Here is a 13,107-nt window from a genome sequence, read left to right as displayed (position 1 = left end):
AGATCTACCACTGGAATGGCATTTTATTAATTTAGAGCAGGGCTGAAATCCTCCCCTTAACCCCAGCAGCTCAGTCTCTTCCCATAGGCAGAGCAACATGGGAGGCCAAGCTATAATTGGGAGGTTGCTTGCAAAGCATGAGACAGAGTGGAGGGACTCGTTTTCTTATCTGCTTTTTTTTTTTTCAATTGAAGCATAATTGATTTACAATATTGTGTTAGTTTCAAGTGTACAACATAGCGATTCAGTATTTTTACAGATTATACTCTCCATTAGAAGTTATTACAAAACATTGGGTACTATTCCCGGTGCTATACAGTACAGCCTTGCTACTTATCTATTTTATATATAGTGGTTGGTATCTGTTAATCCCATGCCCCTAATTTGTCTCTCCTCCTTTCCCTTTCCCCTTTGGTAACCACAAGTTTGTTTTCTATGTCGGTAAGTCTGTTTCTGTTTTGCACATACATTCATTTGTATTATTTTTTAGATTCCACATGTAAGTGATATCATATAGTATTTGTCTTTCCTTGACTTATTTCACTGGGTATAATTGTCCTTAGGTCCATGCATGTTGCTGCAGATGGCAGTATTTCTTCTTTTTTTATGGCCAAATAATATTCCTGTGTGTGTGTGTGTGTGTGTGTATGTGTGTGCGTACGTGTACCACACGTCTTAATCCAGTTGTCTGTTGGTGGGCACTTGGGCTGCTTCCGTGTCTTGGCTACTGTAAACAATCTTATCAGCTCTTAGCAGCATCTGACTCTGGAACTGATGGATTCTTCTCCAGTAGGGCCTCCCTGCCCAGGAAGATTGACACTTCATGTGCCTTTAATTCTACCTCTTTAATAGCTCTCCAGCCTGTCCACTTCTTTACGCCTCCATTGCCTCCCAGTTGGGTCATAGCAACAGCTCTGACTTGGTCCCCTGCCCCATTCTTGCCCCATTCCAGTCCATTCTCCTCCTACAGCCAGAGGGGTGTGTAGCCTGGCAGCATCTACCCTTCGGAGGCCTCCTCACGCATAGGATCGGGCCGGCTCCTCACCCATTGTCACTGTCTGTGCCTCTTCCATTTCATCTGGCAATGCCACCTCAACTTTCAGTACAAGGTGCCCCCATCCCTGCCCCTCTGGGTTCTTCCTCAGCTTCCCTTGTTCCCAGCGCATTGGTAAGTGTCAGCCTGTCCGAAGCCCCCGTAGCCTCTGAGCTCCTTGAGTGCAGGGACGCCCTGCTCAGGTCTTAGCCTGTAGTAAATGCTTCATCAGCGTTGGCGGGATGTGTGAAGGATGAACCTCTGACTCAGGCTCCTTCCCTCGGGGGCCAACCAGCCCAGCTCATTTCTGTTTAGCACCCACTGTGCACCCGGCACAGAGCAGACCAGGTCCCTCTGCAAGGAGTTCCTGGGCACAAGCCTGTGCGTGGTGTGTTTCGGGCACACATCACGTGGCCTCCTGGTCCTTCGGTCTTGGGTGAGGCCAATGCATGTGACTCTGCTCCGACCCACGTGCTGGCTCTCCAGGTTCACCCAGCAGTCGATGGCTCTCTTCCCAGGTGGCCCCCTGCTGTCCCCACCAGGCGCCACCTTCATGTATGAGCAGGTGTGCCCTTCTTGGTCATCGGCCTTAGGATCTTCCCCTAGACCTGCTTGACCATGGAAAAGCAGAGAGAGGGGTGTCCTTCCTGTAGTCACCTGTCAGTTTGAGTGGCTTCCCAAACCAGGCCCTCTGCTTAATGGCCTTTCAAACTCAGAATAAACCATGGGCAGCATTAGGAAGAGATGGGGACCAGATGTGGTCACAGCTCTGTGGCCGCCTGAGGGGCCTGTGTGGTTTGGGAGCACAGGTAGGTGGACTGTGATGGGGAATGCAGGCCCCCACGACTCGGTAATGCTGGAGATCACTCAGGTCACAGCCATGTAATTCTTGAACTCATTTTGGAAAGCCAGAAGTTCAAGTGACATTTTGTGAAATTCACTGACTTAAAGCCCATGATCAAATTGGGGGTGATGATGGCAGATGGTATTTCATACTGCCTCCAGCTTTTTCCCCCATAGCAGTATTATTCCCTAATACTATTTCAGTCTCATTTATCTCCTAGTGCTAAAACGCCAGTACTCAAAAATATGTCAAAAGCTCATCAGAATATCAGAGTAGCTTTTAATTATGATAATCGTGTTGTTACAAAATATCCTTTTAAAGAGCACCTCCCTCCTCAACCGCCATGGAGGTAACACCCAGCCTCCTTCCAGCAAGCTTAATGAATAATTCTGAATCATTGTGTGGGGTGAATACATGATTTAATAACGAGCATCAACAATCATCTCGCACTGTGGCATTACTTTCCTAAACGGGAGGAGGGAAATGAGGAGGAGGGGTGTTACTATATAGTGGGCCACCCTGTGTGGAGGGATGTGTTCTGTGAATCGGATCCTTGCGCTTCCCAGCTCAGGTTTCCCTAGAAACAGGTGCATTTGGTTTCTCCTTTTGAAGCTCAATAAAAAACCTTCTCTGTATGGTAAGAAAACATTGTCAGTAGTCAGTGCAAATAAACAGTTATCGGGGCAGGACAGATGCACAGATGTGAAGTGGCACCATTATCTTCCGTCTTCTTTTGCTGTGCCCGAGCATAATCAATTTCATCACATCCACGGGATGTAGAAATTGATTTTCCCCTTAATTCACCTGATACCTAGTTGGAGTTGCAAAGACAGGAGATGATGAAATCTTGGTCGAACCTCCTGGCCATTGTCTGTATCCCTTATACCTTTTTTCAGCAGAAGGTTAATATGTGACCCAATTAATACAGATTTCAATTTAAAAACTCAATCTTAAAAAACAAAAGTAGCTCTTTAACCGATCCTGTTTCCCTTGATGTCCCGATATCTTTTCTTTTTTCCATTCTCCACATAGAGATTAGAACTGTGTAGTAGAAAGCCCAGAGAGAATATGTCAATTATGAAAAATTCCAATAAGTTGGTCTTTCCTGTAAAAGCTAATGAGTAATTTCACAGAATTCTAGTTTCATCTCTATTTATGCTTTTTAAAAAAAGTGGAGAAAAATCTTAGCCCATGTAATGTTCTGGTTTTAGAATTTCAAAGATTTAAAGAACAAAAAGATCAGGTTTCCAGGGTCTACTTACTAGGAAAAATGAAACATCAAATTCTACTCTGACATCTGATACTGAGTTGTACTGAAATTATTTGTTTCCATCCTGATTCCTCCAGGAAGTGGAGTCCCAGCTTTGTTCACCTCTATAAACCCAGCCCCTAGCCAAGACTATCACATAGTAGCTCCTCAAGAAATAAATACGGAATTGAGTTAAACTTGATTCACATCTCCTAATCAGTGGAATCACAGGTAATAGCCGTGTTACCTCTGGATTGGTATTTACCAGCCGACTTTTGGATGGGAAACGCATCACCTAGAGCAGGAGTCAGCATACTTTCCCTGCACAGGGTCAGACAGTGAACATCTTGGGCTGTTGCGTCTGTAGCAACTGTTCAACTTGTAGCATGAAAACAGCCACAAGCGCTACCTGAGCAAGTGGGCGTGACTAATTTCCAATAAAACTTTATTTACACTAACAGGTGGTGGGTCCGCAGGCATAGTTTCCTTGGCTTAGAGCGATGTTCCCGGTACAGCATGAGGCTCTTTCTCTCCCCAAGAACTTCTCCACAACATGCACACATCTAATACCAGCCCGTTTCTGGTGACCCCGCTGAACAACTGCCCACTCGCCGAAGGGTCTGCCCAGAAGGGGCCCTGGAATCCTCAGTGGAGGGCTTGCCTGGGTACAGCTCATCCCACGGGAGGCCCATGATGTGGTGAGGGTGGGAGAGCCCCTGAGGCACTTACAATTAAACGCTTGGGTGTTTACCATGTGTTCGAAGAAATTATAACTAGCTCATGAAGTGAAAGGAAAATAACAGATGACAAGTGCCATGGGTAGTATGTGGTAGAAAGGGTGGTGTGCTCACGAGGACGGGGTGCATGAGGCCACATAACGTCGCAGGTCACCAGGCAGCCTTCGGCTTCAGACGGCCCTGGATTCGAGTCCTTTGGTGCTACTCTCCAGCAAAGTGGCTTCCCCTAATCTGCTGAACATCTTTCTGCCTTAGTTTACTGCCTTGTTAAACACGGGTACTTGTCCCAACCTCATAAGGTTAGTGTGAGAACCAAGGAAAGGGAGGCGTGTATAAGAGCACTTAGCCCCATGCCTGGGACACGGCACGTGCTTGATGAAGGGTGGTTTGTCGTCATCTGACCCTGGACCATGCTGCCAGCCCACAGCAGCCACGTGAGCTGACCCGGGTCTGGCTTCCTCCTCTCGTTAGAGCAGCGTTTCTCACCCCTGGTGCCGGCAGGAGCGGGCAGTGTCCTCTCTGGAGGGTGTACGTGAGGGTGTTCAAAGCGTGGAGACTGGGGACATGCCTGCAGTTTGCTCACATAACTTTAGATATTGAAAAAGGACAAGGAATTAGCAACTCTTTTCAGAATACAAACTAAGGAAATAAAGCTAGACAAGAAACCTCTTGGCTTCTGGGCTACGCAGGAAGACACAGTATGCCTCAGGGAGTGTGAGGTTTCTCAGGGTGAATGAGGAATGCACACTATTTTCAGTTTTGTTGAAAAGGTGTATTAGTTTCAAAGGTTGGGAAACATTGAACTAGACGGAAAATTCCTATGGAATTTACTGAGAGGATCTGACCCTGCATTTATTTTTTTAAAGCACATGCCTCACCAATTAGTGTACTGGTAAACACACCTTGGAATGCGTAATTTCATAGTCAGATGTTTCTGAATCCAGCAAATGGGTCCACAAGGCAAGGCCATCATCAAACAACACACTCTGTTTAAAATGCGCTAAAAAAAAAAAAACCTATCTGACTGGTTCTTTTTTAATTTTCAAGTGAGAACTCAACAAACAGTCCTTTTTTTGAGCATCTGTAGAATTTAGTTTCTGGGGGCATGTCAGCTTGAGGAACTTGACCTTTTTTAATTTACATTTGGTCTTGAATTCATCTTCCAGCTTTGGTCTGCTTTATGTTTCAATCAGTTCACAATGAAACATCATGCTTTAGTCACTTGACGTCTGTGTTCCTTTCACTATAAACCAAGATAAAAGACCAACTGCGGAAGCTACATCTGGTGCGGAGGGATGGGTTACATTTCTCACTTTGGAGGTATCCTTAATAGTTGGGCTAATTAAAGCTAAAATCAAGTCCTGATGGTAAATATTTATAAGTTGAGAACCTGGCATGTGTAAGTGTGTGCTGCTGGTTCCTGAAGTTACATCAGCGTTTATCCATTCAGCAGATAGCTTGGGCCCTGTGCCAGGCACCCAGGGCTGCAGTGCACAAAACAGAGTAGTGTGGGTCACCCTCAAACCAAAAATTCAAAATCTTGTTGAAAAGTCCTGTAGCAACATTTCAAAAAGGAGCCACGTGTGCATGGGAAACAGCAACGTCTATTTAAGCTTGTGAAGTCAAAATATGATATTTTTTCTCTTTAGGTCACGTTTTTTAAAAACAGCAATTAGTGTCATTTTCAAGTGAGCAGTGGGATTCCCTTGTAAAATTGAAATATCCCTCACTTAGCTAAGCACTCTTATACTTTTGGGGAGGGGGTGGGTGCTTCATTGGGTCTTCCTTGCTGTGAGTGGGCTTGCTCTAGTTGCGGAAAGCAGGGGCTACTCTTCATTGCAGTGCATGGACTTTTCAGTGTGGTGGCTTCTCTTGTTGCAGAGCATGGGCTCTAGGCACTCGGGCTTCAGTAGTTGTGGTGTGTGGACGCAGTAATTGTGGCTCGCGGGTTCTAGAGCTGAGGCTCAGTGGTTGTGGCGCACAGGCTTAGTTGCTCTGAGGCATGTGGGATCTTCCTGGACCAGGGATCGAACCTGTGTCCCTTACATTGCCAGGCAGATTCTTAACCACTGCGCCACCAGCAAAGTCCCTTATTCCCTGTACTAGTCCAAGTATTTTTTTTTTTTATTTACTGGACTTGCCTTCATTTAAAAGGCACTTGCCCCAATTATGGTTAGTACTCTATGTGAAAATGTAGAATATTACTATGTAAAATAAGCTGAAAATTGTCTTAGTTTTGTTTTACAATTTTACTTAACAGAAATGTTTGCATATTGATGATTTATTTGGAAGTAAAAGAACGTCCCCCATTTGGGTAAAGCCTCCTATGTGCCCCGTCATCACAACCCAGGGTCCTGTGAGTACAGGTGTCTGCAGTCCAGGTGAGGAACCCGAGCACATAGCAGTGAGGAACCTGAGTCCATTTCAAATTTAAATTATAGACACATGAGGACGGAAAAGAACTTCTCTTAAATGTCTCCTTTGTGTAAGGCCCTCCACTACGCAGCAGTGAAAGTGCAGGTGAGGAGTCCTTGCACCACTGCCCAGGGGGGAGGGGCCGAGTCCTGGCAGGTGTAATGCTCCCTCAGCCGCCAGCCTCCTGCTGGGCCACCTGCAGCGTGGGGGCCTGTGTCTGTCTCCCTCAGGGGCTGTAACCTCACTTCCTCACCTCACTTCCTCTGTGATGACACCGAAGGCACCTAATAGAGCAGTTTTTCTCCAGAAAAAGGCAGAAGATGAACAAGGTCTTGAGCCATGGCTAATACTCAGTTTTTTATTGCTCCCATGATTGTCAGTGGCCGTTCTTATCATCACTGCAGCCTACACAACACCCATCACAGTGCTGACGTTCTCACCATCTTACTCATAAGCAAAGTCCCAGAGGCTGAATCACTTGTTCAGGTCACAGAGCTAGGAAGCAGGGATGGAACAGCTCAGGTTTATGTGGGGATCAGATAAGATAATCCAACACCCTTACACGGTGTCTGGTTCCTGGTGAGTGCTCAGTGACGATGACGCTCTTACATCACCCATCTTAGCGTCGCCGTGTTTATTATTATCATAAAAATATTTCAGGTGACTTAACATCAGAGAGACAGGTGTGTAAGGAACCTGTTTTCTCCCTTGCATAAGTTAACACTTCTCACCCGCTGCTGGTGGCTGGAGTGTGGCCGGAGTTGGAGCTGAAGTCCTTCTGACTGTGTTCTTTGTACCCCTTCACTGCCCGCCACACCAGGGTCCCACGTCCGAGTCAGCCTCACCATGTGCCGTCAGTGGGTGCTAAAGACCCCAAGGTAACCAGCTTCCTCGAGTATCAGTTTTACTTCATAAGCCATTTAAAACACAATTAACATTACATTCACATAATAATAATAATTCCCACTTATTAAGTACTGTACTATAGGTACTATTGCTCTGACTTTATAGATAAGGACACTGAGGCACAGAGAGACACATTAGCTTACCCAGATTCACGCAGCTCGGCTCCAGTCCCAGGGCCCTGGCCCTGGTCCTGACCCCTGGCCTCTTAATCATGCTTTCGGGGTAATGAGTAGAACGTGCATTGGGCAAGGTGAGAGGAGCCAGGTCAGCTTGTGTTGGGGCAGTTCCCACTGCTTACCTACCATGTCCCCTCTCTACCTGCACTGCTTCAGGGGCTGCCCCAGGGAAGGAGTTGGTCCAGCCAGCCGTGGAGGCTTAGAATCACAGCGTCTGAAGGGGTCCTGCTGGGTGAGGGTCCAGGGAGTCCATGCCGTGTGTGGAATTCCCCTCTGGCCTCAGCAAGCAGCAGTCTTTTTTCAGAGTAAGCCCCTCACCTCATCCTTTCATCTTGAATGAATAGGCTCTGAGTTCTGCAGACAGAGATGCTGCTTGAAACAGAAAGGGATCTGTATCCCTGCTGCCCCAAGACAACCCCACCCCCCAGGGATACAAGTCCAATTTGGGCTCCTATCAGAGCATTCCAGGCACTAGAAAAAGCTCACTTTAAAAATGGTGACTGTAGCTCGTAGAAAATAGTGATAAAATAAAAATAAAGGTTAGTTTGAGACTTGAGAAAAGAGACAAATTATGGTCATCAGCTTATTTCAACTTGTATTTGATAAAATGTTGGTTACTGGAAATATGCACCAACTCTTAGGATGAACAAAGAAAGAATCAAGTGTCAGCTTGGTTCCCTTGGCCTGAATTGTGATTCAGGCAGTTCCCTGGTGTTACTTTTCATCGGCTTCATATAAAATCCTGCATCTTTGTGTGTGTTTGTGATTTAACGGAACGGTTCCTCTGTCTGGTTGTACAGGTTGAGGGGTGGGGTTTAGGAGGGGTTTGGTTTATAAGTAATCCATTCATTAATGTTTTCTCATTATTAAGAAGTTCTCTTTTCATACAGTTAAGATCATATGAGCACGTTAGAAGCATAAGATTATGTCATACAAAGCATTTTCTCATGTCATTAAAAATATTCTCCAAACCACAGATGTTTTATACAATATAAACATAGCATGTTCATTGAACTCTTTGGCCACTATTGGACACTTAAGTTGTATTCGATTTTTCTCTGTGATAATTACTACTGTTATGAAGTTCTTTGTGCACGAACAGGGCCAAATCTTAAAATAAAAATGCTTACATGTTTTTTATGTATGAAACGAGTGCCTGAAATTGGTCACAATAAGGCCAAGTGTGACCTGGAGGCATGTTTTGTTGAAGAGGTTCAACATTCTGATTGGAGAATGTCTTTTGACAGTCATGACAGTGGGGTCGGGTACTGTGCGTATGGTCACATTCATCTTTGCATTTTGAGCACGTTACGTATTCTCTGCATTTGGAAACTAGGGGAACAAAGATGAATAAGCTTTGATCTTACCCTCAAGAAGCTCAATCCTAGGGGCAGCGTCGGAAGGGAACCAGAGAATTACAATCAGTGTGGAAGCCTTAGAGTGGGTACTTCCTGACACATTAGAGACTTGTTTTTAATATTTAAATTCCTCTCTCCATAAATCACAGTTGAAGATGTGTATGTACTTTGCTTGCTACCTACTTGATAGGGCGTGGTAAAAATGGTACTGATGAACTCAGTGACAAGAACAAGGATGCAGATACAGAGAATGGACTGGAGAACTCGAGGTTTGGGAGGGGCAGGGGGTGAAGGGGAAGCTGAGACGAAGCGAGAGAGTAGCACAGACATATATATACTACCAACTGTAAAATAGATAGTCAGTGGGAAGTTGTATAACAAAGGGAGTCCAACTCGAGGATGGAAGATGCCTTAGAGGACTGGGGCGGGGAAGGTGAGGGGGACTCGAGGCGAGGGGAGTCAAGGAAGGGAGGGAATACGGGGATACATGTATAAAAACAGTTGATTGAACTTGGTGTACCCCCCAAAATAAATAAATAAATAAATAAATAAATAAATAAATAAATAAAAATTAAAAAAAAAAAGAGTATGTGAATCGCGTTGTACCGGTTGCCAGGGATGGGCTCCACATCAGGGACATTGCTTCCTTCCTTCCTTTCTCTTTCCTTTTTCCTACTTCCTTCATTCCCTGTCCCCTTCATTCGTTTACTTCGTGGCTGTGTCTTGCTTTGGGAGCACCCATTCATTTAACTCAGTGGATCAGAGTCTGCCTGCTCTGTGCTGAGCCCACTATCATGGCAAAGAGTGCTTTCAAGGAGAAGAGCCCTTTCTGTGTGGTTGACCCATCAGCGCCTGGACGAATTGTGATGCCTGCCCCTGTTTCCTGTCTCCTGACCAAGGCTATAGAGCAGCTGTTCTCAACCTTGTGGAGGCCACTGACCCTCTGGCCAGAGTTGCCTGTTCCTTGGAGGTGAAGCCAGGTGCCTCTGAGACAGAGGGGCTGGTCAGAGGGTGCATGGGTTATGATTTTACACAGTTATATAGTTATAACTCTTTTCTTTCTTAAAAACTGTGAAAGGAGATCTTATAAGATGTTAATATTTATCATTTGTGGGTGGTGAGAATATAAATGTTAGATTATTTTTTTTCCTCATCTGAATCTTCTGTTTCTCAAAAAATGAAAAAAGAATAATAAAAAGAATCCCTATAATGAAGTCAAGGTCAGGGGTTGGCAGACTGATTTTGTAAAGGTCCAGATGGTAAATATCTTAGGCCTTGTGGATCAAGAGGTGAAATTGAAGAGAATACATAGGGGCTCATGTAAACCTAAATGTAGCCATTGAAAAATGTAAGAACTTTTCTGAGTTCACATCCCTTAAAAACTAATAGACAGAGACTTCCCTGGTGGCTCAGTGGTTAAGACTCTGCACTCCCAGTGCAATCCCTGGTCAGGGAACTAGATCCCACAGCATGCCACAACTAAGGTGCCCACATGCTGCAACTAAGGAGACCTTGAGCCACAACTAAGGAGCCCTCCTGCTGCAAGTAAGACACAGCACAACCAAATAAATAAATAAATAACAAAAATAAATAAAAATGCTAATAGACAATGAGCTGTGATTTCCCAGCCCCTGGTCTAGGTACTTAAGATCAGTCTCCTTTGACACTTGTATTTAAGGATAATAATACAGCGCCATCAGTTATTTTCAGAAGATTATACCTCTTAGCATCTTCCACACTTCGTCTCTTCTGCCCACAAGTGAAAGACTGAAATCTAAGGAAGGAGATTTTCTTTCTTTGTTATTAGCTGACCATGTTTGGGGCCTTTCAATAATAGCACACTCTGCCTCTGTTGTGTGTTGTCTGTTTCTCACTTCCAGATTGCCTCCAAGTTGTCATGTAGACATGGCCTAAGGTTACCCAGTGCCCTGCCCCCTCCTCTGTGCCAGGCACTGCCTTGGGTCTGTGCCTGAGGTCCTGTTGAATGCTTGATGCTTTATTTTATTTTCTAAGGTTTATTTTATTTATTTGTTTATTTATTTATTTATTTTTGGCTGTGTTGGGTCTTCATTGCTTTGCATGGGCTTTCTCTAATTGTAGCAAGGGGGGCTATTCTTCGTTGTGATGCATGGACTTCTCATTGCAGTGGTTTCTCTTGTTGCAGAGCAGGGCTCTAGGCGCATGGGCTTCAGTAGTTGTGGTGTACAGGCTTAGTTGCTCCGCGGCATGTGGGATCTTCCCGGAACAGGGATTGAACATGTGTGCCCTGCATTGGCAGGCAGATTCTTAACCACTGCGCCATCAAGGAAGCCCCAAACACTTGATGTTTGAGAAAGCAATTTCACAAGCTGTAGAAAGGATGTCAAGATCCCTGATGAAACAGCACTCTACTGGAGTTCTGTTGAACCCCACCCTATCAAGGAAACATCCTGGGACATTTTGTAATGTCTTGTAAGAGCTTCCAAAGGGCAACTTACGTTGTGTTTAAAAGCAGATTACTGGTCACCCCAAAAGACAAGTTACTGCTCTAAAATAAAAAGGATAGGATACTCAGCCATAAAAAGGAATGAAACTGAGTTATTTGTAATAAGGTGGATGAACCTAGAGACTGTCATACAAAGCGAGGTAAGCCAGAAAGAGAAAAACAAATACCATATGCTAACTCATATATATGGAATCTAAAAACCTGGCACTGATGAACCCAGTGACAGGGCAAGAAAAAGATGCAGATGTAGAGAACAGACTTGAGGACACAGGGTGGGGGGTGGGGGCGAAGGAGAAGCTGGGACGAAGTGAGAGAGTAGCATTGACATATATACACTACCAAATGTGAAGCAGATAGCTAGTGGGAAGTTGCTGCATAACATAGGGAGATAAACTCGATGATGGGTGATGACTTGGAGGGCTAGGATAGGGAGGGTGGGAGGGAGTCGAGGGAGGGAGGGGATATGGGGATATATGTATAAATACAGCTGATTCACTTTGGTGTACCTCAAAAGCTGGCGCAGCAGTGTAAAGCAATTATATTCCAATAAAGAGCTTAAAAAGAAATTAAAGTGTAGGATAATATTCATTCCTTTTGGCTATACATAATCGGAAGCTCCAACTTGCCCAGCTCAGAGAATAAGGAAGTTTATTATGTCATGTGGTTCAGGCTTTCAGACAAGTCTAACTTAGGGACCAGGATCTTGCCGTGATTCTGCTGTCCCCACCCCACCCCGCCTACACACACACACAGTGTGGCCCTTTCCTTTGTTTTGACCTCAGGTGGCTGCTGTAGTTCTGGGCATCCAGTTCAGACTTGACAGTATTCTTTGCTGTAGGTTTTCCCCTTTCAGGACTTTCACTATATCCTGCACTCCCTTCTGGCCTGCAGAGTTTCTGCAGAAAGATCAGCTGTTATCCTTATGGGTTTTTTCCTTATGTGTTATTTGTTGCTTTTCTCTTGCTGCTTTTAATATTTTTTCTTTGTGTTTAATTTTTATTATTTTGATTAATATCTGCCTCGGTGTATTTCTCCTTGGGTTTATTCTGTATGGGACTCTCTACAATTCTTGGACTTGATTAAATATTTCCTTTTCCATGTCGGGAAAGTTTTCCGCTATAACCTCTTCAAATATTTTCTCAGACCCTTTCTTTTTTTATTCCTCTGGGATGCCTATGATTCAAATGTTGGTGTTGTTGTCACCAAGGTCTCTGAGACTGTCTTTCATTCTTTTTATTCTTTTTTCATTTTCTTGCTCTTTGGCAGTTATTTCCCCCATTCTATTTCCCAACTCACTTATTCGTTCTTCTGCATTAGTTATTCTGCTGTTTATACCATCTAGAGTATTTTTAATTTCAGTTATTCTGTTGTGCATTACTGTTTGTTTGCTCTTTAGTTCTTCTGAGTCCTTATGAACAGTTTCTTGTATTTTCTGTATTTTATTATCGAGATTTTGGATCATCTTTGCTATCATTACTCTGAATTCTTTCTGAAGCATTTTTCCTATTTCCTCTTCATTTATTTGGTCTTGTGTATTTTTACTTTGTTCCTTCATCTGCAACATAATTTTTTGGCATCTCACTTTCCCCCCACTTTGGATGGGTGGGATTGTGTTCCTGTCCCATTGGATGTTTGGCCTGAGGTTTCAATCACTGGAGTTTGTAGGCTGTTGAGTATAGCTTGGTTTGGTGTTGAGGTGAGAACCTCTGGGAGACCTCACTGTGATGAATATTCCCTGGGAACTGAGTTTCACTATTAGTCCAATATTTTGGAGTCAGAGTTCCCACCTCAGGAGCTCAGGCCTGACCCCAAGCTTGTGAATCAAGATCCCACAAGCTGTGTGGAGTGGGAAAATGAAAAAAAAAATTTTAAAAAATTAGGAGAACTGCAGAAGAATAACAAGA

The 13,107-nt window shown here is 44.3% G+C and overlaps 1 protein-coding gene and 1 pseudogene across 1 annotated transcript in view; both read left to right on the top strand.

Moving 5' to 3' along the window:
* LOC130860975 (serine/threonine-protein phosphatase CPPED1-like) overlaps positions 1-1,649 on the top strand; it is a 100,178-nt gene extending 98,529 nt beyond the window's left edge. Inside the window, exon 4 of the mRNA XM_057749491.1 lies at positions 1,552-1,649. Coding sequence (XP_057605474.1) covers positions 1,552-1,649 — 98 coding nt within the window. The remainder of the gene's footprint in view (positions 1-1,551) is intronic.
* A 571-nt stretch (positions 1,650-2,220) lies between these two features.
* The window catches only part of LOC130860974 (acyl-coenzyme A synthetase ACSM1, mitochondrial-like), a 66,044-nt pseudogene continuing 55,157 nt past the window's right edge, over positions 2,221-13,107 (top strand).

Source organism: Hippopotamus amphibius, chromosome 9 (genome assembly GCF_030028045.1).
Source record: "Hippopotamus amphibius kiboko isolate mHipAmp2 chromosome 9, mHipAmp2.hap2, whole genome shotgun sequence".
NCBI classification, from domain to species: domain Eukaryota; kingdom Metazoa; phylum Chordata; class Mammalia; order Artiodactyla; family Hippopotamidae; genus Hippopotamus; species Hippopotamus amphibius.
The sequence above is the reverse complement of the archived record's forward strand: the minus strand, read 5'-3'. Positions and strand labels throughout refer to the sequence as shown.